This window comes from Eschrichtius robustus, chromosome 17, assembly GCF_028021215.1.
Source record: "Eschrichtius robustus isolate mEscRob2 chromosome 17, mEscRob2.pri, whole genome shotgun sequence".
In the NCBI taxonomy this organism is placed as follows: domain Eukaryota; kingdom Metazoa; phylum Chordata; class Mammalia; order Artiodactyla; family Eschrichtiidae; genus Eschrichtius; species Eschrichtius robustus.
Window position 1 is genome coordinate 53399019 of NC_090840.1, and position 26945 is coordinate 53425963.

Consider the following 26945-nt stretch of genomic DNA (forward strand, 5'->3'; position numbering starts at 1 on the left):
AATAAAATTGGTAAAGATTAAAAAGTTGGTTACATTGTCTTGTTGAGGCTGTGGGAATGACATTCTCATACACTATTAGTGGAAACAGAAATTAATACAACTTTAGAGAGGGCAATTTGGAATATTGAACAAAATTTGAAATGTTCCTCAATTCTACCACAAGGAAATTATCCTACAGGTATACTTGCACATATGCAATGTGACATGTACAAAAATATGTTTATAATAGCAAAAGTTTAGCTATAATCTGGTTAAATAAGTTGTGGCATATCCATACAAAGTAATAATGAATTCATTAATATAAATGTGATAATTCTATATGTACCAATACAGAAAAAAATCCAAGATATACAAGTAAGAGATAAAATTAAGGTACAGACCATTTGTTTAAAAATTATATGTCTATATAATATCTGTCAGAATATATAGAAGAAAATGTTGCTAAGAAGAACGTGAAGCAGGAGGAAAGCAAACAGAAAGCACACCTTTTGAAAAAACAGGAAAGTACACGTTCTTTCTCTTCCAGTCTTGTAGTCTCCCACTAGCACCTCCTAATGGCAGAGCCTACTATAGGGCCAGCTGACAAAGCAGAAGTGGGTGGTGGGTGATATCACAGCATCAGAATCAGAGTCAAGTGTAGAGGGTAGGTTTGGAGCTGAGAAATAATAACTCAATAACTGGCACATCTTATCTGTTTCAGAACTCCGATCATATGGTACATGTTTTCTAGTTTGTTGTTCGGCTTTTTAGGTTGTAGGCCATAGTAGATTCAGCCTGCCACAGTCATGATATCTTATCCTTTTTATATTTTGCTGGATTCAGTTTGCTGATCGATTAAGGATTTTTGCATCTGTGCTTATAGGGGATGTTAGTCAGTAGTTCTCTTTTCTTGAATTGACTTTTCCTAGCTTTGGTATCAGAGTAATAATGCTGGCTTTACAAAACAAGATGGAAAGTGTTCTCTCTTCTGTTTTTGAAAGATGTGTGATTTTGTGAAAGATAAATATCTGTGAAAGATAAGTATTATTTATTCCTTTAATTTTTGATAGAATTCACCACTGAAGCTATGTAGGCCTGGAATTTTCTTTGTGGGAAGGTTTTTCTTTCTTTCTTTTTTTTTTTCCCCGAATTCTCATTTTGAAGTAATTTTTGATTTACAGAAAAGTTGCAAAGATGTTATGGAGAGTTGCTGTATCCCTTTTACCTAGCTTTCTGCAATGTTGACAATTTATATAACCATGATGTATTTATCAAAGCAAAGAAAAAAGCACTGGTACAAAAAGCAAAGAAAAAAGCACTGGTAACTAAACTATAAGCTGTACTAGAGTTTTACCGTTTTTCCTGCTAATATCTTTTTTGTGTTACAGGATTCAATCTAGGATACAAAGCTCCATTTAGTTGTTATGTCTCTTTAAGTCTCTTCCAATTTGTGACAATTTCTCAGTCAGTCTTTGTTTTCATTATTTTCACATTTCAAAGAGGTCAGGTATTTTATAGAATGTCACTCAATTTCGGTTTGTTTTGATGTTTTCTTATGATTAGACTGGGGTTATGAATTTGAGGAAGAATTCCACAGTGGCCTTTATATTATATCAGTGGGTTAACTTTGATTACATGGTTAGGGTGGTGTCTTATCAAGTTTCTCCACTGTAAAGTTACTATTTTTTCCCTTTCCATTCTCTATTTGTTAGAAGTAAGTCACTAATTCCAGTCCCCATTTAATGGCAGAGGAGTTAAGCTCCTCTACCTTTGATAGAGGAATATCATAGAATTTGTGGGCATATATTAAAACCACGGTGGTTAATAAATATTTGGGGGCAGATACTTTGAGGCTATGCAAATATTCTCTTTCTCTTTTAAGTTGTGACCACCATCTTATTTGCAGCAGTTATTACTGTGATATTCTAATGGTGATTTTCTATTTGCCTCATACCTTTTACATTTATTATTTGGAATTCTTCTGTAAGGAAGATATGTCCCTTCTCTATTTATTTATATCAATATGAGTTCATGAATATTTATTTTGGGGGGATATTATCAGTATTATTATTTATTTTGTCCTCAAATTTTTCCAGCTTTGGCCACTGGGAGCTCTTTCAGGTTGGCTTCTATATCTTATTGATATGCTCCATTTTCTTTTTCTTTTTCTTACTTTCTGGCATTACAAGATAATCTATGTTCATCTTGTATTTTTCCTTCCTAGCCTGAAAATCAGCCATTTCTCCAAGTAGCCTTGGTTCCTTTGATTGGAAAATGGTATATAGAAGCCAAGATCTGGTGTTAGGTGTGCTCATAGTTACTGGGGTTTCACTATTTTTAGGCCCTTTCAGTGGACATAATGAGGAAATATATGTATGTATATTAACCCATGCAGACAACACTTACATGTATTTTTCTTTTTATCTGTCTATCTATCTATCTATTGGCATACATCGTTTTATTGTGCTTTACTCTACTGTGCTTTGCAAACAGTGCATTTTTTTACAAATTGAAGGTTTGTGGCAACCCTGCCTTGAGCAACTCTATCGATGAGTTTTCCCAACAGCATTTGCTCACTTCATGTCTCTTTGTCACATTTTGGTAATTCTTGCAATATTTAAACACTGTACCAGCAAAAAGATTATGACTTGCTGAAGGCTCAAACGATGGTTAGCATTTTTTGGCATCAAATATTTTTAAATTAAGGTATGTACATTGTTTTTTAGATATAATGCTATTTGACAGTTAATGGACTACAGTATAGTATAAACAGGACTTTTATATGCAATAGAAAACCAAAAAAAATTTTGTGACTTGCTTTGTTGTGATACTCGCTTTATTGTGGTAGTCTGGGACAAACCCAAAACCCCCTCTCTCTCTTTCTCTTTATCTGCCTACCTATCATTTATCACTTTTATCTATAGTATGTAAACATGCATGGCTTTATTTTATTTTTAACTTTTTACTTTATATTGGAGTATAGTTGATTAAAAATGTTGTTTTAGTTTCAGGTGTACAGCATAGTCATTCAGTTATATAAATACGTATATCTATTCTTTTTCAAATTCTTTCCCCATTTACGTTGTTACATAAAATGGAGCAGAGTTCCCTGTGTAGGTCCTTGTTGGTTATCCATTTTAAATATAGCAGTGTGTACATGTCAATCCCAAACTCCCTATCCCTCCTCCCCACCCTTCCCCCACATAGCCATAAGTTCCTTCTCTAAGCCCGTCTGTTTCTGTTTTGTAAATAAGTTCTTTTGTATCACTTTTTTTTAGATTCCACATATAAGCCATATCATGTGATGTTTCTCTTTCTCTGTCTGATTTACTTCACTTAGTATGAGAATCTCTAGGTCCATCCATGTTGCTGCAAATGGCATCATTTCATTCTTTTCAGTGGCTGAGTAGTATTCCATTGTATATATGTACACATCTTCTTCTTCTTCTTTTTTTTTTTTTTTATAGTGAAGAATCTATTTAAGGTGCCGCAGGGAGGGCCACACGGCCGGGCTTGTGGCTCCTGGCGCAGCAGGGGCCTCCTGCCGGCTCCACGAGCACTTTCTACTTGTGCATGGGCTTGGTTTCTGCGAATTGCCATTAAACATCGCTGCACTAGCCAGCCTCCGGCCTCTGTCTGCGGGCGGCGGGGCCTCGGGTGGCGGGAGACTGCGGGCACGTGGGGCAGGGATCTGAGCCGTGCCGGTGCGGGTGCATGGTTTTCCGCCGCCGACGTGTTTCCGGCCTTAAAGGCATTTTGCCCTTCCCTTTAAGACGCACTGCCCCTTCTCAGTCACTCCCAAGATAGCGGACCTACTGGGCTCCATCCTGAGCTCCATGGAGAAGCCACCCAGCCTCGGTGACCAGGAGACTCAGCGCAAGGCCCGAGGTGAGGATCCCAAATTCACAACCGGCTTTCTTCGCCCGGTTCTCAGGACCGCACTCCTCCCCCTTTGGACGACCCCGCCTTCTCAACCTTGAAAGACCCCTCACGGGCCCCTTCAGAGACCCCCTGAATCCCTAAAAGGGCTGCTGACCCCCACATCTTCTTTATGCATTCCTCTGTCAATGGACATTTAGGTTGCTTCTGTATGTTGGCTGTTGTAAACAGCACTGCAATGAACATTGGGGTGCATGTATCCTTTTGAACCATGTTTTTCTCCGATATATGCCTGAGGAGTGGGATTGCAGGATCATATGGTAACTCTATTTTTAGTTTGTTAAGGAACCTCCATACTGTTCTCCACAGTGGCTGTACCAATCTACATTCCCACCAACAGTGTAGGAGGGTTTCCTTCTCTCCACACCCTCTCCAGCATTTATTGTTTGTGGATTTCTTGATGATAGCCATTCTGACTGGTGTTAGGTGATATCTCATTGTAGTTTTCATTCTGTAATAAGTTCTGTAAAAGTTACTGATGTTGAACATCTTTTCATGTGCCTTTTGGCCATCTGTATGTCTTCTTTGGAGAAATGTCTATTTAGGTCTTCTGCCCATTTTTTGATTGGATTGTTTGTTTTGACAATATTAAGCTTCACGAGTTGTTTGTAAATTTGGGAGAGTAATCCCTTGTTGCTCACATCATTTGCAAATATTTTCTCCCATTCTGTGTGTTGTCTTTTCATTTTGTTTATGGTTTCCTTCACTGTGCAAAAGCTTTTGAGTTCAAATAGGTCCCATTTGTTTATTTTTGTTTTTATTTCCATTACTCTGGGAGATGGATTGAAAAAGGTATTGCTGTGATTTATGTCAGAGATTGTTCTGCCTATGTTTTCCTCTAAGAGTTTTATAGTGACCAGTCTCATATTTAGGTCTTTAATATATTTTGAGTTTATTTTTGTGTATGGTGCTAAAGAATGTTCTAATTTCATGTTTTTACATATAGTTGTCCAGTTTTCCCAGCACCATTTATTGAAGAGACTGTCTTTCCTCCATTGTATAGTCTTGCCTCCCTTGTCATAGATTAATTGACCATAGGTTCGTGGGTTTATTTCTGGGCTTTCTATCCTGTTCCATTGATCTGATTTCTATTTTTGTGCTAGTACCATACTGTTTTGATGGTTATAGCTTTGTAGTATAGTCTGAAGTTAGGGCGCCTGATTCCTCCAGCTCCATTTTTCTTTTTCAAGATTGCGTTGGCTATATACGGGGTCTTTTGTGTTTCCATACAAATTGTGAAAGTTTTTGTTCTAGTTCTGTGAAAAATGCCATTGGTAGTTTGATAGGGATTGCATTGAATCTGTAGATTGCCTTGGGTAGTATAGTCATTTTGACAATATTGATTATCAATATTGATTCTTCCAATCCAAGAACACAGGATATCTTTCCCTCTGTTTGTGTCTTCTTCAGTTTCTTTCATCCAGTGTCTTATAGTTTTCTGAGTACAGGTCTTCTGTCTCCTTAGGTAGGTTTATTCCTAAGTATTTTATTCTTTTTGATGTGATGGTAAATGGGATTGTTTCTTGAATTTCTCTTCCTGATCTTTCATTCTTAGTGTGTAGCAATGCAACAGATTTCTGTGTATTAATTTTGTAGCCTGCAACTTTACCATATTCATTGATGAGATTTAGTAGTTTTCTGGTAGCGTTTTTAGGGCTTTCTATGTATAGTATCATGTCATCTGCAAACAGTGACAGTTTAACTTCTTTTCCAATTTGGATTCCTTTTATTCTTTTTCTTCTCTGATTGCCATAGCTAGGACTTCCAAAACTATGTTGAATAAAAGTGATGACATATGCATGTCTTTAGACTAATATCTTTGACTCTGAACTCAGCACTGCAGGCAGGGTCCATTCTAGCCTCCTCTCTTTGCTTATTTGTAACTTCTTTCTCTGATAGTGAGAAATCTGGGACTTATTATCAACAATTCATTTACTTATTGTTCAACCCTGGCAAACATGTAGAATACTATCAGAATTGCTAACCTGTGCAATGTGAAACAACTTTGCCAATTAGATTGCAGAATTTATATATAGTTCTTTTTTTGTCTTTAGTGTTACAGTTTTCTTAACTGTCCTTTCCTAATGTTACTTAGGACAGCAACTTTCCCCCCCATCCCTGTCAGTGAGGTTATGTTATACATTTTCCATACAGAGATTCATTTGTCACATTCTGCATTCCATCCTAGGATTCTCCTGTTCTTCTGATTGACTTTTAAAAATTTTGTATATATTAAGGTTTACTCTTCGTAACTTTTTTTTGTGGGTTTTTTTTTTTTTTCCTGTGGGTTTTGTAGTCATGTATACAGCAACACAGTATCATACAGAATAGTTTCAACAGTTTTCCTAAAAATTCTTCTGTACCTCTTTGTTGTTAACTCCTCCTGGATCTTAAGGGAAAAGCTTTTAGTTTCTCATCATTCAGTCTGATGTTAGCTGTAGGTTTTTTTGTTATAAAATTGAGGACATTTCCTCAATTCCTTGTGTGTTAAGAGTTTTTTTATCATGAATGGTTCTTGGATTTTGTCAAATGCGTTTTCTGCATCTGTTGATGTAGTCATATGATTTTTCTTCTTTAGCCTGTTGATGTGATAGATTACGTGAACTGAGTTTCGAATATTGAACCAGCGTACCTGGGATAAATCCAGCCTGGTCATGGTGTACAATTGTTTTTATACCTTGTTGGATTCAATTTGCCAATACGTTGTTGACTATATTAGCATTTGATCATGAGAGATGTCATAATTTTCATTTATTTTAATGTCTTTGCCTAGTTTTCATATAAAGGTGATGCTGCTCTAAGAGAATGAGTTTTAAAAGTGTTCCCTTGGCTTCCTTTTCTGGGAAATTGTAGAGGATTGGTATCATTTCCTCTTTAAATGTTTGGTAGAATTCACAGATGGAACCGTCTGGAACTTGGTGATTTCTGCTTTGCAAGGTTATTAGCTATTGATTCAATTTCTTTTTTTTTTTTTTAAGTTTTACTGGGATACAGTTGTGTGTATCTTTTTTTTTTTTTAATTTTTATTTATTTATTTATTTATTTATTTATTTATTTATTTATTTATGGCTGTGTTGGGTCTTTGTTTCTGTGCGAGGGCTTTCTCTAGTTGTGGCAAGTGGGGGGCTACTCTTCATCGTGATGCACGGGCCTCTCACTATCGTGGCCTCTCTTGTTGTGGAGCACAGGCTCCAGACGTGCAGGCTCAGTAATTGTGGCTCATGGGCCCAGCTGCTCCGCGGCATGTGGGATCTTCCCAGACCAGGGCTCGAACCCGTGTCCCCTGCATTGGCAGGCAGATTCTCAACCACTGCGCCACCAGGGAAGCCCCCTGATTCAATTTCTTTAATAGATGTAGACCTATTCAGATTACCTGTTTCTCCTTGTGTGAACTTTTGTAGTCTGTATCTTCCAAGAAAATGGTCCATTTCATCAAAGTTATTAAATTTCTGGGCATAGAATTCTTCTTAACATTTTTAAAATCGTTTTTAATGTCACAGAATCAGTAGTAATGAACTGTCTTTCATTTCTGTTATTAGTAATTTGTGGCTTCTCTCTTTTACTTGACTAATCTAGATAAGGGTTTATCATTTTATTGGTCTTTACAAAGAGGCAGCTTTTGGTTTTGTTGACTTTTATCTGTTGATTTCATATTTTATATTTCACTGATGTCTGCTCTACTTATTTTTTTGAAGAAAATAGACTTATTAACTTAAAAGAACTTGAAACAAGTATTCAAAAGAAATTTGTGCCTTTATTAGAATGGTGTTAGGCTTTAAAAATTACCAATTTTGGTAATCAAATGATTCATGTTTTTAAATAAGAGATGACACTAGAACTGCAATACTGGTCCAACGGTCTTATTTTTACTTTTCCTTTAAAGCAAGAAACAGAATGAGAGTTAAACAGAAAGCACTAGCAGGCATCAGTTAATCCAAGATAATAGCTTCTTAGTTCCAAAAGCACTTGCAAAGAAAACCACTGGGGGACACAAGGTATGAAAGCAATTCATAATAACTGGAATCCCTTGAGCGTGTGTCTTCACCAAGTGTCATAGGCTTTTTGAATTTGTCCTTTACTTGGTCACTTTTTTCCCTCAAATACTAGTTTTCCTGTGACTTTTCCCTGAAAGTATAAAAAGTATGAAATACAAACAAGCTCTTGCATTGTACACTTAGAAGTGTACAATTCAAGCATTACAGAGCTATCTACATACTGTCAAATCTTGGCTAATTCAATAGTATAGAACCTATCAGGGCACAGAAAGAACTAACACCTGCTTCTTTTTGTTACACATACAATTCAAATATTGAATCTGAAGAAAACATTTAATCATTTTGTCTCTCCTCTACATTCCCATGTTGATAAACTTACTAAAATATTGCTGTGTAATTTAGTTTGGTCTTATTATTTCAAGTCAGGGTTAAAACCTCAAAACCAGCCATCCAGACAAAAAAGGCAATCAGAAAGATTATTTCTTCCTCACTTCCGTAACCCCAATAACTACGAAGTTAATTTTATGACGTAACTCCAAACACTGGATAATGATGACAAATGCTAGGCCCAATTCCTTCATTATCCTTTATGGTGTGGCATACATGGTAGAATTCAGGTGTAGAAGCCAGCATGGATCCTCCAAACCACATTGCGTGTGACTGCATTTTGGGTGTGATGACTTGTACATCGATAGGTTTTCATGTCAGTCTACCACCACTCAGTTCCTCACTTAATTTCAGCCTGGCATCTCCAGTTCTTTTCAAATCTCTTTGCAAGTGATGTCCAAAGTCCCTGAACATGGTTGAATCTCCAGAGAGGACAATATTCTTGCAGAGAGGATCTATGACATCAGTAGGACAATTGTGATTATTTACTTCATCTACAACTTCTGAGATAGGTTGAGTAAAGCCTGGATTAGCAAACTCTAGATGAAAAAATGGTCAGGTCCCAAGAATCTCTCAATAAACAACACCAATGGAGAATTCTTTCTTTAGATAACATTGATTCCAGTATACTGTTTAATCCACTTTGCTCCATCTGTGTCATACTTGTTAAATTCTTTGACCAAATCTGGGCAGGCATAACTATAGTGCTCCTTTAACGTTCCCAAGGATTGCTCTGATGGATTCTTACTTTTCCATCTCTCAGTAATTGCTGAATAAAATATGTTATATTACATACATGTAAAATATGTTATATCACATCCTGTGTTATATACACAGCTGTTATATTACAGCTGTGCTTAATACAGCTGCCAATCACATACCCTTCAGCCACAGGGGTGACATGGGTGACACTGTCTCCACTGTCTATTACCGTATTGCTCTAATTTTTATTATTTCTTTTCTTCTGCTTGTTTTAGATTTAATTTACTCTTTTTCCCCCCTAGTTTCCTAAAGTGGAAGTTTATTTTATGGATTTTAGGTCTTTCTTTTTTCCCTAACATATGCATCCAATGCTAGAAATTTCCATCTAAGCACATATTTAGCTGCATCTTGCAAATTTTGATACATTTTTATTTTCACTTCAGCTGAAATATATTCATAATATTTCAAATTTCTTTTGAGAATTCTTTGACCCTTGTGTTATTTAGAAATGTATTGTTTAATCTCCAGATATTTTTGGATTTCCTACTACTGTTCCGTAACTGATTTCTAGTTTAATTTGACTGTGAACTCAAAGCATACTTTGTATAATTTGTATTCTTTTAAGTTTGTTGAAGAGTGTATTATGGCTTAGAATGTGGTCTGTGTTGGTGAATATTCCATATGAGTTTGAGAATAATGTGTATTCTGCTATTATTGGATGAAGTATTATAGAATGTTAGTTAGATCTGTTTTATTGATGATGCTATTCAGTTCAGCTATATCCTTGCTGATTTTCTGTCTACTGGATCTGTCAGTTACTGATAGAAGTGTGATGTCTTTAACTGTAATAAAGGATTTGTATATTTCTTATGCCTCTTGTATTTTGACATTTTTTTCCTCTTGTATTTTGATATTCTATTGTTAGGCTCTGCAAATTAAGGATTATTATGTGTCCTTGGGAAATTCACCCCTTTATCATTATGGAGTGCCCCTCTTTATGTTTGATTATTTTCCTTGCTCTGAAGGTCATTGTCTGAAATTAATGTAGATTCTCCAGCTTTCTTTTTATTAGTGTTAGCATGGTATATCTTTCTTCTTGACTTTACTGTGTCTTTCTATTTAAAGTGGTTTCTTGTAGAAAACACATTGTTGGTGCTCTCTCTCTCTTTATTTTTTTGTGTACTTTGACACTTTCTACCTTTTAATTGGTGAATTTAGATCATTCACATTTAAAATGATGATTGATATAATTGGATTAATAGCTATCATATTTGTAACTGTTCCAATCATTGCCTTTGTTCTTTATTTACTTTAGAGTTCAGCATTTTATATGATTTGATTCCGTTTTCTCTCCTCACTTTGCATATGAATTATACTTCCCTTTTTAAAAATAATGTTTTTTAGTGGTTGCTGAAGAGTTTGCAACTGATTCAATAATTTACAACTAATCCAAGCCTACTTTCAGATAACACTATACCACCTCAGGGGTAGTATAAGTACTTTATAAAAGAGTATTCCTAATTTTCCCCTCTTGTACCTTGAAAGTTGGTATCATTCATTTCACTTATCCCTAAGCTATAATCATCAAATACAATGTTACTACTATTATTTTGAACAAACTTAGATCAATTAAAAATAAGAAAAAGAAAAGATTTTATTTTGCCCTCATTTATTCCTTCACTAATGCTCTTCCTATTTTTTATATAGATGTTTCCAACTTATATCATTTTCTTCTCCCTTTTTTACCCTCTTTGCAAGGCAGGTCTATTGATGACAAATTCCCTCAATTTTTCTTTGTCTGAGTAGGTATATTTCTCCTTCACTTTTGAAGTGAATAATTTCACTGGACACAGAATTCTAGGTTGGTGGGGTTTTTTTCTTTCAACAATTCAGATATTTTATTCTACTTTCTTTTTGCTTGCATGGTTTCTGAAGAGAAGTCCAAAGTAATTCTTATGTTTGTTTCTCTGTAGGTAAGGTGTTTGTCTTCTTTCTGGCTTCTTTCAGAATTTCCTCTTTGTCTTTGGTTTTCTGCAGTTTGAATAGGATTTTCCTAGGTGTAAAAAATTTTTTTTATATTAATTCTGCTTGGTGTTCCTCATGCTTCCTAGATCTGTGGCTTGGAGTCTGTCATTAATTTTGGAAAGTTCTCAGTCGTTATTAGTAAAAGTTTCTTCTGTTCCTTTCTTTCTTCTCCTTCCAGCATTTCCATTGCATGTATATTATACCTTTTTGTAATTATCCCACAGTTCTTGGACATTCTGTTCCATCTTTTTCTTTTCTCTCTTTGCCTTTCAGTTTTAGAAGTTTTTATTGACATATCTTCAAGTTCATTTATTCTTTCTCAGCTGAGTGTAGTCTACTGATGAGTCCATCATGGGCATTCTTCATTTTTGTTACAGTGTTACTTATCTCTAGAACTTCCTTTTCATTCTTTCTTAAACAATTTATTTCTCTGCTCACAGGACCCATCTGTTCTTGCATGTTGTATGCTTTTTCCATTAGCACCTTTAACATATTAACTGTATTTATTTTGCCCAATTCCAGTTCTCTGCCTTATCTGAGTCTGTTTCTGATGTGTGCTTTGTCTCTTCAGACTGTTTGTTCGTGCCTTTAGAATGCCTTGTATTTTTTGTTGAAAGCTAGACAAGGTTTATTGGGTAAAAGGAATGTAGGTAGATAGGCCAGTAGATAGTCCTTTAGTGTGGCAGATTTTATATTTATCTGGCAGTGTTTACTGATTGGTGTAGCTGTGGTGTCAGAGGCTAAAAATTTCCTCTATTGTCCTTAAATTTTTTCCAATTTTTTTTTTCGTGGTAAGATATACAAACATAAAATATTCCCTCTTAACCACTTTTAAGTGTATAGTTCAGTTTCACTAAATACATTCATAATGTATTTATGCATTAATGCATTACTACCAACCATCTCAAGAATGCTTTCATGTTGTAAATCTGTCATACACCATGACCAAGTGGGAATTATCCCAGTGATACAAGGATGGCTCAATTATCTGTGAATCAGTGTGATCACATAAATCAATGTGATACACCACGTTAACAAACTGAAGAATAAAAATCATATGATAATTTTACTAGATGCAGAAAAAGCTTTCAACAAAATTCAACATCCATTTATGATAAAAACTCTCAACAATGTGGGTATAGAGGGAAGATACTGCAAGATAATAACTGCCATATATGACAAACCCACAGCTAACACATCATACTCAGTGATGAAAAGCTGAAATCATTTTCCTCTAAGATCAAGAACAAGACAAGGACACCTACTCTCACCACTTTATTCAACATAGTATTGGAAGTCCTAGTCACCGCAATCAGACAAGAAAAAGAAATAAAAGGAAATCCAGATTGGAAAGGAAGAAGTAAAACTATCACTGTTTGCAAATGACATGATACTATATATAGAAAATCCTAAAGATGTCACCAGAAAGCTATTAGAACTCATCATTGAATTCAGTAAAGTTGCAGGATACAAAATTAATATATAGAAATCTGTCACGTTTCTATACACTAGCAAAGAACTATTGGAAAGAGAAATTAAGAAAACAATCCCATTTACAATTGTATCAAAATGAATAAAATAGCTAGGAATAAGTCTAACCAAGGACATAAAAGACCCGTACTAAGAAAACTATGACACTGATGAAAAAAATTGAAGATGACACAAACAAATGGAAAGACATACCCGCTCATGGATTGGAAGAATATTGTTAAAATGACCATACTACTCAAGGCAATCTACAGATTCAGTGCAGTACTCATCAAAATACCAGTGACATTTTTCACAGAACTAGAACAAATAATTCTAATATTTGTATGGAAACACCAAAAACTCCAAATAGTCAAAACAGTGTTGAGAAAGAAGAACAAAGCTGGAGATATCACAGTCCCTGATTTCTTCTAAGAATTTTACAGTTTTAAGTATTAAATTTAGGTCTTTGATTGACTTTGAGTTAATATTTGCATATGATATTAAGCAAGGATCTAACTTCACTCTTTTTCATGTGGATAACCAAATTTTCCAGCACCATTGTTGAAAAGCCTGTCCTTTCCTCATGGAATGGTCTTGGCACACTTGTCAAAATCCAGTTGATTTTATGTATATAAGGCATTTATTTCTGGGCTCTCTATTGTATTCTGTTGGTCTATGTCTGTCTTAATGCCAGTACCACACTGATTACTGTACCTTTGTTGTAAGTTTTGGAATCAGGAAGTGTGATTCCTGTAGCTTTGTTCTTACTTTTCAAGATTATTTTGGCTATTTGGGCTCCCTTGAGATTCCATATGAATTAAGGATGACTTTTTGTATTTTGGCAAAAACATCATTGGGATTTTGATAAGGATTGCATTGAATCTATAGATTGCTTTGCATAGTATTTAGATATTGATCTGTGGTTTTCTCTTCATGTAGCATCTTTGTGTGGCTTTGTTATTATGGTATTGGTGATCTCAAACAATGTGTTAGGAAGTGTTCCTCTTGAATTTTTGGGAAAGTTAGAGAACGATTGGTATTAGTTCATTTTTAAGTGTTTGGTAGAATTCACCAGTGAAGGCATCAGGTCTAGAGCTTTTCTTTGTCGAGATTTTTGATTAATGATTCAATCTTTTTACTAGTTAGAGGCCTATTCAGATTTTCTATTTCTTTGTGATTTCTTGGTATGTTTTGTGTTTGTAGGAATTTGTTCATTTCATCTAGGCTGTCCAATTTGTTGGCATAAAGTTGTTATCGTACTCATATTCCTTTTTATTTCTGTAGAACAGTAGTAGTGTTATCACTTCCATTTATGGTTTTAGTAATTTGGTTCTTTTCTCTTTTTTTCGTAGGCCATCTAACAAAATTTTTCGTTTTGTTAATCTTTTCAAAGAACTAACTTTTAGTTTCATTGAGTTTCTCTATTGTATTTTTTTCTATTTCATTTATCTCTGCTATAATTTTTATTATTTCCTTCCTTCTGGTGGCTTTGGGTTAATTTGTGTTTCTTTTTCTAGTTTTATAAGTGCAAAATTAGGCTTTTGTTTTGAGGTCTTTCTTGTTTTTTAATGTATGGATTGGCCAAAAAGCTTGTTCAGGTTTTTTTTGTATCACCTTATGGAAAACCCCAAATGAACTTTTTGGCCCAGCCAATAATTGTTTATAGCTATAAATTTCTTGCTTTGCACCACTTAACCACATCCTATAAATTTTGGTACATTTTTTGTTTTGTTTTGTTTTGATTTGTCTCTTGAGTATCTTCTAATTTTCCTTGTATTTTCTTTTACCTAATGTTTTTAAAGTGTATGTTGTTTAATTTCTACAAATTTGTAATTTCTCTAGTTTTCCTTCTGTTTTCAATTTCTCACTTTATCCTGTTGTATTTGAAGAAGATATTGGGTTGGCCAAAAATTTCGTTCAAGTTTTTCCATAACATCATATGGAAACACCCGAATGAACTTTTTGGCCACCCCAGTATTTTATGTGATCTCTATATTTTAAAGTTTACTGAGACTTAATTAGTGACCTGACATATGGTCTCTCCTGGAAGATGTCCCATTTCCACTTGAAAAGAATGTGTTTCCTGTTCTTGTTGGGTATTGTATTCTATATGTTTGTTTGACTTAGTTGGTTTATTGTGTCTTGGTGTGGGTCTCCTTGATTTCATCTTTTGTGGAATTTGTTCATTGTCTTTAATGTTTATATTAATGTATTTCATCAAATTTGGGAAAATTTCAGCTGTTATTTCTTCAAATATTCTTTCTCCTCCTCTGGAAGTCCCACATCAAACCTATGTCTGCTTAGTGGTGTCCCACAAGTCCCTTAGACTGTCTTTTCTTCAATCTGTTTTCTTTCTGTTCTTCAGATTCAGTACTTTTCATTGTTTCATCTTCCAGTTCACTGATTATTTCTTTTCCCTCCTCAAATCTGCCTCTGCCTCCTTCTAGTGAATTTTTCATGTCCGTTTTTGTACTTTTTTCGGAAGGGGGAGATTTGTCTGGTCTAATAATTGACACAAGGCAGATTAACAGAAAAAAAAAATTTAATTTGTATGCACAGAGGTCTCATAGAAATGGAACCCCTGAAGTGACCAAGGCAGGCTGTTTATAAAAAAAAATTAATTTTAGACAAAGAAACAATCATTTGTGAAGATTTAACAAAGGGGCTTGTACTTGTGGTAACAGACTAGTGAAGAAGTCACACAGATTTTTTTATACAGCTTTCTTAGCCTTGAATTTCTTAATTCTGTTGATAAGGATGCTTTCTATACTTTGGGTATGGGGGAATACTTTCACATTGGAGATTTCTTTCTTGCTTTCAGGGGGAAAGAGAAGGATCAGAGTGTTGTTTTCTTTTAAGTATTTTTTTTTTTTTTCTCTCTGACTGATTCTCAAGTAACTTTAATTCAAAATAATCTATATGCCATTGTGGCATGTCTTGGGGTAGCCTGCTCTCAGTCCCAACAGCTTTTAGTCTAGAATCCTTTTTGGGTTCTTTTTAGGTTTTCTGTCTCTTTATTGGTATTTCCATTTTGTTCACACATTGTTTTCTTGACCTTCTCTACATTGTCAGTTCTTTGAGCATTTTGAAGATGATCGTTTTATTTTTTATTTTAAATTTTTAAAATTTTTTAAAATTAATTTTTATTGGAGTATAGTTGCTTTACAATGTTATGTTAGTTTCCACTGTACAGCAAAATGAATCAGCTATATGTATACATATATCCCCTCTTTTTTGGATTTCCTTCCCATTTAGGTCAACATAGTGCATTAAGTAGAGTTCCTTGTGCTATACAGTATGTTCTCATTAGTTACCTATTTTATATATAGTATCAATAGTGTATATGTGTCAATTCCAATCTCCCAATTCCTCCCCCCAACCCCACCAATGTTGTTTTAAAGTCTTTGTCTAATAGATATGCCAGGTGTTTTTCAGGGACAGTTTTTGTTGTTCCTTTTTTCCTTTGAGTGGCCCATACTTTCTGTTTCTCAGTCTGCCTCGTGACTTTTTTGTTGGAAACTGGACATTTGAATCTAAATATGTGGTAACTCTGGAAATCAGATTCTCACCCTTCACTAAGTTTTATTATTTTCTGTTATTGTTTTTATTTTATTTTGTTCTTTTTTGTTGTAGGCTGTCTCTGTGCTGAGGATCAGGCTGTGCTATAAACTTAAGGTCTTCTCAGGTCTTTTCTGAATCTGTTCCTTTCCCTGGGCAAATGTGGTGACTTTCTGTTTTCTCATACGCAGTTGCTTTTGAATGTTTCAGTCTTTAATGTCTGGCTTCCAAAAGGAGAAAAATAGAAAAACAAAGGTGGGGGGGGAAATGCCCAGGCTCTTTAAAAATATCCTGAAAGTCACCTTAGCCAAAGGGGGAGGGACTTGCAACAATGGGGGGATTGCAACAACAATGGCCACTTACCTCTTTGTATGGACCTCTGAGATGAGAAGCGGTAATCAGGGATCAGAGCACAAATCCGATATTTGGAGGACAGTGGCCTTTTTACCCACTCTTGCTCCTGCAAACTGTGTATAGATTGCTCCAAGAACAGGTAAACAGCTACCTTCCATGGAGCAGGGTGGTAGGGGATGGGTAGCTGCTACTATGCTAAGAGCTCAAATTGACTGAAATTAACAGCAAGGTACAGTCCAAGCCTTCTTCTGAAGTTGAAAGCCTTCAGTAGACTCCAGATTTCTAAATTAGTTATGTCAGACAGATTGTCTAGGTTGGGGGGGCAGATTTCTGTTGCTTTCTACTTTGTCATCTTCCAGAATCCTCTCTTCTATTGTCTTTATTTTTGTCTTCCTTTCTGTTTTGTGTTTCCCTAGAGACTTCTTACTAAATAGTGTTTAAAGCTTGCAGTTCTTATAGTTGTAATCCCGTTATTATTCAAGAACTCTAATGATTTGGTGGTAAGGTGTTGCTACAGGACAAGCATTCAACAGTCCTATAATTAGGTCTTATTCTTCTAGTGTGCCTGAGTTAGGTATTTGCCTTCCCCCATGTTGAAGGCTGGAGGGAGCTGTAGTTTGGTATTGTCCTTCTCCCACATAAAAGGTTAGAGGGCGATATAATAGGTAATTATCTTCCACAGGCTTGTTTGGTTTTGGTAAAATGCCAGTTGGTTAGGCTCTGGTAAAATATTTTCCCTTGAGTTTAGGATTGTTAAAGAGAACAGAGAGCTCTGGGAGTATTTCAAAATGGTTTCTTTCCCTTCCTCCTGCTGGATGCAGGAGGAAATTTTTCTCCGATCTTCACAGTGAGCAACTGGTATGGCTTTTGGAGATAAAATTTATGAAAGTGTGGTGGTATGCCCCAAACTGGAACTCCTTGGAATTTTAAACTCTCAATCTAGTCCACAGTGAGTCTCCAGCAATTGGCCAATTATAGTTAAAAGTGTTCCAACAGACACTGGTCCCAGGTGTGGGCTTCTGCTCCTGGGCTTGTACTCTTGGTAAACTGTGATAGTCTGGATCCACTTGTTTGTTTCTCTAGTTTTCATGGCAACAGTTTGCCTGCTCTACGACCTAAATTCTTTGATGACTCTAAGAAGAGCTATTGATTTTCGGTTTGTTCAGCTTTTTCTCTTGTAAGGGTGGGAATGATGATTTCCAAGCTTTTTATGTATCTTATTGGAAACTGGAAGCCCCTCATACACTTTCTGGAATGCAGGAATGTAGGAGTTCATTGTCAATAATGTTAATGTATTGTCAAAGAAATATATAATTGCTTTTTAATATTACAAGTTCTTAAATTATTATCTCAACATGAATTTTAATTATGGTCTGATACTTTGAGGTTTGATTTTATCTAACATATTGGACAAAAGAAGAAAATTTTTATACTCTTGATTTAAAGACAAGATAAATATTTTTACTGCCATATTTATGACATATTTTATTTGGGAAGCTGATGTAAATGTTTGTATATTTCACATATAGATATTTTACAAAGCCCAGAAATAATTTCTGAATTGGTAATTTAAATTTTTATGTCTATTAATATTTTCAAGTACAGATTTTGAAATTAGAAACTGATTTATGATTAATATAAATTTGTTTATGGTAAAAACTTTTGTGACTAAATAAGAGCAAATATGACCCCTTGTAGAGAATCACCCAGGACTTCTTTAACAAATATCTTCTCCTCTTTTATGTATTCATTTAAATATTTTTGCTTATCATGCATATTATTTGGTGAAGGATACTCTTGAATTGTTCTCCATTTTGATGAGCTGGTATGGTAATTTTTCTTTGTCATTATCTATATGGGTACTGTTTTGTTCTAATACGTTAAGAGATTTTTGTATCTTATTCTCAAAGAAATACCATGATAAGTTTTCTAGGTAGAATCCATTGCCACTATAGTTTGCTTGTATTTGTGTGTTTCTATATTTGGTGCTAAATATAGTCTTTTATTATTAATCCATTATATGTCTATTTAAATACTAAATGATGTAGCTTTAGCTCTAGGTCAAAACTATTGTACTTTTTGAAGTTTATGCAGAGAACATGGGATATTCTTTTTTAGTTAATATAGAGAAATATAAATACCAATTATATTCATTGGGCCACAAAAATGTATAAGGGTATACCTTTTCATTTATTGCTTATATCATTTAAAATACGAAAACACTGAGAAAATCAATTTAATCTAAAGAGAATTTAATTTACAATGTTAATATAATTTCCTAATGAAAGTCCTAGATTTTGGCGACCCATTTTAGTTAACCAATTCTTAGTCTTTCTTTGGGAAAGTAAAAGCTAATCAACTGATCACTGAGTCATAGGTTTATCTCTCAGGACCAGTCCCAGGCAAAGTGTGGGAAGCCACATTTCAGAGGCATCACTATCCTTGTGTTTTATCTTTCTCTACCTTTTAGATATCCAGTGCTATTTCAGTGAAGCACCAAGTTGATTATAGGTTAAATGCATTTTTAGTCTGTTATAGTTATATGAATAATTTACTTTAGCTTACGAATATTTTAAATTTAATATACATAATTATTTTAGTAGCCATTTTTAGGTATTAGATGCATAATCCCCCAATTCCTTTATCTGCTCCTTTGTGAAGTAAATGAATCCATTTGTAAGGCTCTTAAAATACATTTATAGAACCCTACATTTTATTTAAAATATTTATGCCTTTACTTCAATTTATATTAAGGAAGAAATTTTAAAAATAAAGAGGAAATCTGTTTATCTTCTGTAGGCCAAATGTAACTGTGTTTAATATAATACTTTAAAATAATTATTTTAAATGCTTCAATATCAATATTAATACAAATATGCAGAAAACTTGAGGACCAAATCATGGAATCATTAGGACAGGAGTAGAATTTTAATATCAGCCCTCTATTAAGAACAAATAATACAACTTTTCCTTTTTGGGTCAAATTAATTTTAATGTATAATTCCAATTTATAGCAAAACATTCAGCTTTTCTATGTAACAAACCTCATTTTTCATTTCTATATGACCACAGATCTGTAGATAGAAATTTGTTCCTAGTACAGTGCACTCAGTTGTGCAAACTTATCTTTTTAGGGTCAAAGAAGAGCACAAACCACAACTGACACAGTAAGTAAATGTATTAAGAGTTCAGTAGGCTTGACTTCTGTACCTTTGCCACATTCTGCTTTCTGCACCTTGGATGGTATTAGCTTACACTAATACTGGATAGGCTGCAGCTAGTGTGTCTTCTGCTTTTTGACTCTCTGGCTTGTAAGAGAGCTGCCTGCAGCTTCTTACTTCATCTACATACTGACTAGATGTAGTTTTTTGCTGCCTGCTTGTGGACTGGTTAAGTATTCAAACTTAATTTCCCTATATTCTGACTGCCTGGATGATAATTGGAGCTCATATTTCCATTGGCTGTAGCTTTTGTGCCTTTGTATTTTTATTAGTATGGATAAGAAAACATTTGACCTACAATTGTTTTATTCATTTGGTTATTCAGTCACATTATTTGCTTATTTAAACAGGTGGTTTCCCTTTAGTGGGATCACTGAACTGGTAAATAACGTTCTCCAGCCCCAGCAAAAACAACAAAATGAAAAGGAGCCCCAGACGTAAGTAAGCTGATCTGTACAGACTAAATATTATCTCTAATAGCATAACATACTGAAGAGTATGTATACTGCCCTTGGAATAACATTCCCCAGAAATGAAAATTGTTAGGTTATGAGTTTGATATTTTCACCTTTGATACTTCATATCCCATGGAAATATTAAAAGAAAACAAGGATAATTTATAGGGTAGTAAGAACGAAGAGGTAATTCTCCCCCCAACTTTAGTATAAATTATATAAACTGTATTTATCCAGTAAAATATCTTTCTCCAACAATGCAGTATATTCCAAAGTATATTTCTTTCAAAAATAATTCCAGAAGACATTAAGAGGTATTTACCCCCCAATTCAAGTAGTTTTGGAAGGGTTCTTTTAAAAAAGGTTAAGAAGATTTCTTTATTGTTATACTTCTGAGTGTCTAAATATGCTCCAAAGTATTAGAACATACAATATTAACTAAATTTATGTGACTATTGAATCCTGTTTTCACTGAACATTTCATTAGGTTATGAAACATAATTTGGGAAATCCAGCAATTTATTATCACATTGGTCTGAAACATTAAAAAATGTCAATTCCATTTATTTCAGTTATTAGTAGATTAAAATACACTCTTTAAGAAGTTGTTCATACTTGTATCTTTTTAACTTTGTGCAAGAAATATTATTTATGTTGTAAAGTGGAGGTTTCTTTGAGAATGTGAGAAAGATTGCATAGATTTAAATTCCACACTCCCCATGATAACTGCCATCTTACTCAGAAATGCTCTTACCAGTCCGCCTCTGCACTTCATAAAAGTAGGAATTATGTCTATGGAGAAGATGGTTTGGTTGTAGGAATGGGTAGATTGAAAAGTGACATGAGCTCTAGGAGAGAACAAGAATAACTACCAGGAGCCTTAAGATGAAACATTCAGAAAAACATTCACATTTTGCCTTTAATGAAAACTAGAAGATAGTGTCTTTTTGTTTTGTTATTATTGAGGGTAATCCCTCATCCATTTTATGTTACCTTGTATGCATTTTATTTTAAATTTGGTCAGTGTTTCATTTTCAACTGAAGTAAAACTGTATTGTGATATGCTTCTCCTAATAGCTGATAATGTAGTTCTACGTTGGAATTGTTGCTGTATTTAAGCCAGTTGAAGTCAAGACCCGTATTTGTCTTGTCTACATTCTATCCTTGCCATCTAGCAGAGTGACTGATCCATGGTAGGAACTCGATAAATGCATCTTCACAACTGATTTTACATGTTTTACCCTTTTATGATGTAAGAATACTGTGTCCCAAGGAATAGAAATAAATTCAGTAATCTTTCTCTAATCAGCAAAAATTGTATTAAAATTGCACACAATGTCATTGTTTTGCTGATTTTTCTCTAAGGCACTGAAACATAATAAGGTAGTAAAATCAATAGCAAAATATAATTAGATGCAACTTTGTCTCAATTTTAAATGATGTCAGTTATGTATCTTGTTTGCATGTTTTAGAACATAATCAAGATTGTTATGTTATTTAGTAGATTACAGTGGACATTAAATAAAATAGATGTTTTGTTAGTAACTTTAAAAAGTGATCGCTAATTATTGAAACAATGACATCTGTTTGGGATAAACAAAGATCAAGGCAAATTTGAAAAGAAATAGCTTTATTTCAATAATAAATATAATACAGTTTGCTTTGACTTTTGGCTAGGAAGATTGTAGGAGAAAAGACTAGTGCTTTCTGATATTTTAAAAATTAATTCCATATTATTAACTATTATTTCCATTAATGTTTCGTGGACAACTAATTCATTCTTCTCGTTCTGTGATTTATACAATTAAAAAAATCAGAACTAATAAGTTCTCTTAATAGCTACTTTCTTCATCTTACAATCTTATTGTGCTGAAGATTTCTGATATATAATTTTCTAGGAGCTTTCCTTTTATCTTTCTGATCCACAGATCGGGGTACTTCTGAATCTTCTCCTTTAATTCATCTTCTCTTTGATCAGAGTCTAGGACTTCTTATTTCTGAATCACCTCATTTGTTTCTTTCTTTGACTACCATTTGAGAAAGATAACATCCTATCTGCTTACTTTCTATTCACTCACCTATTAAATTATCTTGGAGAGTTGAATTCTAGGTATTCATTTTAATTTATAAATGTTAAAAAGTAGGACTTATGCTTTTCATATTCTGTATGAACGTTTTCACAGTAGAATAGCTAAGTAAATATTCTATCAGATAGTATTTAAAAATCTAATATTTCCTGAACAGTAATTTCATTTTAATGAATTTCTATAAATCCCAGGTTGTGATTTTCAAAGCTTTAATAATGTAGGCTCTTTGAGGTCTGTATTTTTGGAATTTGTTTATTTCATAGTTTTTTAAAAATGTAACAGGAATGTAATTTTGAACTTTGAATGTAATGTAATTTTGATGTGGTAATTCATGTGAAAATATAGGTATAAGTAGAACAATGTGTCCAGTTTTGACTTTCCATAAGTACTGAGGCATAGAAAATGGATTGAGCCGGTTTTCAATTGTCAGTTCATTCAATCTTTGCAGAAATTGCTTAATATACAAATTAAATAATTTTAAATTCTTTTCTTTCTTTCACTATTTTTTCACATTAATATTAAAATGGGGGAAAATTGTCTGTAAAGATAATATAATATAGGTTATATTAAGATGTAAACGAGTCTTTGGATAATTAAAATGGGCATACTAGGAAAAAATGATAAATGCTATTTAATGCAACTGTTATTTTAACTTGGTGTTGCCAATATGTAGCATAACATCAAAGGTAAGTTTTTTAATATGGATTAATTAAACTAATCAATTAGATTAGTCTGATTTTGAATTTTCATGTAATAACAGTTTTATTCATGTTGTGACATGTTAAATAATAAATGTACTTTTGAAATAATAGGAAAATCTAAAATTTGAAATATTGGAATGAGATGGCCACTAATGTAGTAATCCTCTTTGATAATGAGGTATTTTAATAGGAAAAAGATGCTAAGGGGAAGAGTGTTTTAAGCATAGGGAAATCATAGGTGAAAGTTTTTAGGTAGCAAAGGGTTTGAGAGACACAAAGAAGACTAGTGTGGCTGTAATATAGTGGACAAGAGGGAGTGCGACAGGAGGTGAGGTTCTGGAGGTAGGACTCAGACAGGGCACTGTTTCTCTAGAGAGTGAGAAGGAGTTTGGATCTGAATGTCAGTATAAAGGGAAGATACTGAAAAGTTTTAAACATGGGAGTCACATAATTTAATTTATATATAAAAGTCAATCTGGCTGTTCTATGAGTAGAGTGAGTGAGGATGGAGGTCGAGAAAGTAATGAGGAGGCTTTTGTGAAGGACTTGGCTAGAGATTATGATGACTTGGACCAGGTTGATGATACTGAAGATAGAGGGTAGTGGATTGGGGATATATTTGGAGGTTGAAATGACATGATTTGTTAGTGGAGTAGATTTAGAAGAAGTTAGTAAGGAAGATGAAAGAATCAAAGAGGACTGCCAGATTTCTGATTGGAAGAACTCATTGGGTGGTGATACCATTAACTATGATCAAGAAGGGGAAAGGATGAACAGGTTAGTAGTAGAAACTAAAACTGAAGTTTAAAATTTTTAAAGTTTAATATGCTAATAAGTTAACCAGCTTTGAAGGAGAGATATGGATTAGCTGCAGATATAACTTTCAGAGTTGTCAGTATGATGCATAAAACTAGAAGAGTAGACAAGATGACGTAGAGAGAGAGTATGTGATGAAGAGCAGATAAGAAGGTCCAAGACTTAGCCCTGAAAATTCTCACACTGTGCACGGTACTAGGCATCCAGAGATAAAAGTACTATGGTTCCTGCTCTCAAATATTTCATAATCAAGAGGGAAAACATGCTGATAAGTAATTAAAAACAATATTGTGGAGACTTCTGGTTTCCTCTTTGACATACAAAGAGTTTGGAAGCTGTCACACCCATCCTTACAACGAGAAAAATGCTGAACAAACTGAACAAACTGAAAATCAACAACTCTTCTTAGATCCCAGAAAATTGAGGACACAGGACAAATCAATGCCCTGACAACTGAAAGAAGAGGTGAATAAAGAGAATCACAGGTTCCTGGGAGCAGAAACCACTGGAGCTAGGAGCTGGTAGGAAATTGATGAAATACTGAAGGCTGAGTGTGGACTAACTTACGAGTTAAAAATTCTTGGAAATCCACCTTTAGGGGATCTCCCACCCCAGTTTTGTGAGTTTTACCTCCATGAACTCTACCAAGTTCTCAAGGTAAAGATCAGTGAAAAATTCCCTCATACTTTCACCAGAGGGATGGGAAAAGTAACCATTTTGACATACTCCCAGAGATTTTCATTCTCAAAGGAAACTACTTTGCCAGAGCCTAACCAACATGAGAGTAGAGAAATACCCAATTATTGTCCCCCTAACCTTCCTGTCTCTCCAAAACAGGAAAAGAAACTGAGAAGCACTTGTGACAGTCACAGCCCAGGGGCACTAGCCCATGAAAAGACTAAGACTTATTTATAGGATTATAGAATGCTTCTCTTCCAAGTGTCAGTTTAGGGATCTAGGCTGCTTCCATCTTGTTGGCAAGCCAATTAGAACACATAACTACCAGGATTGCTGCATCAGAGGAAGAGAGAGAGAATGGAAAACTCACATTTATTCTTTTCTTTTCTTTCTTTTTTTTTTTTGAAGAAATAGAGACATTTTTAATTATTGTCAGTGATTACAAAATCTATCTCTCAATAATTGATAGAACAAGTAGACAGAAAAATCAGTAAGTATACAGAAGACCTGAACAATACTATCAACCAACTGAATGGAATGAATTTTTTAGAACATTTCTACTCAGCAACAGCAGAATACTCATTCTTTTAAAGTACACACAGAGATTTTACAAAATAGAACATATTCTATGAGCCATAAAACATCTCAATAAATTTAAAAGAATTCAACCATAAAACTATGTGCTATGACCAAAATTATATTAGTTATTAATAACAGAAAGATATCTTAAAACTCCCCAAATATTTGAAATTATTATATAATCCATGGGTCAAAGGAAAAAAAAAGGAAATTCATATATATTTTGAACAGAAATAAAGGAAAATACAGCATATTAATATTTGGGAGATGAAGCTGAGGCAATACTTATAGGGAAATTTATATGATGAAAGACTTACACACATTTATTCTTAATTGTGTAAGACAGGAAGTGACATAGGTCACTTTTACTCATAACTCATTGCCCAAAATTTGTCACAAGGCACTTAACTAACTGCAAGGAAGTCTAGAAACTCCATGTCCTCATGAAGAGAGGCAACTCTATATAGTGAGCACTAGTAACGTCTAGTACAGTTAGTTTACATTTGATTCTTATTTATTGCAATGAGATGGATATTTCAGGATGCCAAATGATAAAGATGTGCCAAAAAAAGAATGCTGTAGTAGCAAAGATAACTCCAGTATTAGTCCCCATTCTTGGTACTGTTGGTTCTTCTGAAACTGCTGTAAGTAATGACTTGAGATCAAGATCTAATTTTTACAATACTGAAGGGTGAGGTTAATGATATGAAGAAAATTCAAATACAGAAGTATCCTCTCAAAGGAAGGAAATTTGCTGTGTGTAGTGTTTCAAGGAATACCAATTCAATTTTGTCAGTGGGATTACAGGGAGATTTTTTTGGTATTCTCTTAGGTGGCAGTGAAAGGAGATTAAAAATCTCAGTGAAAACATATGTGAAACAGTGAAAATATATGAAAGCATACTGAGAAACCCTTAGTTGAACATTAGAGATTACAAAGTACAATAATAAATAAGATAAAGAGTAAACAAAATAATTTTTAATGGGAGGAGCGAGATATCAGAAACTCATCCTTCTGTTCTTGGATGGAAGCTGTCTACTTTGGTTTGTCATCTGTTTGATCCAAGAGTCGTTGGTTAGCTCTTTCTCTCCAAAGACCATTTGTTTCTGGGGATTCTTAAGATTCTTTTAAGGTCTCCTGATGGAGCAGATTTCCAACAGTCCATGCAAAATTGTTTGTGTCTTTTTGGTTGTGAAACATGAGTCCAAAGATCAACATTTTGAGGCTTTTGTTGAAGTGCTAATTGTTAACATGACTTATTAACAGTCTTTTCCATCATAACCCTGAGGTAGTTTTTCTGTCCTATCTCTTCCAGAAGACTAAATCTGTAGGTTTCAGGTCATAGAGTGTTCCTTAGAAGGATGTTTTGGAAATCCTGCTTGTACCTGTTGATGATAAGACTAAGTGTATCACATGATTCCTTTGCTGTGCTTAATCATGTTAACTTGCAATAGAGATGACTCTAGGGTCAGAAGTGAAATACTAAATGCCTGGGCAGCCTATTATTAACTTATAAGGGGAAGCTGATCGATCTCCCCAAAAGTTGATTTTATTGTTTTGAAGGCTAATGGCAATGGAAATTGAAGGGTCATTGAGAATATTGTTAATTTAATTTTACTTTAAAAAATTCCACTTGTTTTTTTTCTACTTTTTCTGAAGCTTGAGGATGATATGGACAAAGATGTTTTCTTGTAAGCTACGTACTTCTTATTGGTGCTTGACTGGTCAAAGCAGTTGATATGGACTTGTGAAATAGTGAAGGCAGTTCCTGCACATGAATATGTTTCCAGGTCCAACATAGATAGTCTTCAACCTGAGTGGTCTAAAATTGACTGCATTTGTCATGTATCTTAGAACCACCTTAAATTCCTTTTGGCTCAAAAAAAGGATCAATAAATAAAGAAAAATTATGATGATAGATTGCTTGTTCAGAAAATGCATTTAGAAAAATTGATAAAAGTACCAAAGTGTTTATTGCCAAGTAGAGTTTTTATTAAAA

At 34.2% G+C, this 26945-nt stretch overlaps 1 protein-coding gene and 1 pseudogene across 23 annotated transcripts in view; one reads left to right on the plus strand and one right to left on the minus strand.

Moving 5' to 3' along the window:
• RIMS2 (regulating synaptic membrane exocytosis 2) overlaps positions 1 to 26945 on the plus strand; it is a 607795-nt gene that overhangs the window by 101804 nt on the left and 479046 nt on the right. For 7 of the 23 annotated variants that reach the window (XM_068525902.1, XM_068525911.1, XM_068525907.1 and 4 more), the window contains exons 2-3: positions 19544 to 19576; positions 19981 to 20067. The exons of the other annotated variants lie outside the window; for them this stretch is intronic. In XM_068525902.1, coding sequence (XP_068382003.1) covers positions 19544 to 19576; positions 19981 to 20067 — 120 coding nt within the window. The remainder of the gene's footprint in view (positions 1 to 19543; positions 19577 to 19980; positions 20068 to 26945) is intronic. 23 annotated transcript variants of the gene reach the window in all.
• On the minus strand, positions 8436 to 14956 carry LOC137751614 (actin-related protein 3-like; annotated as a pseudogene).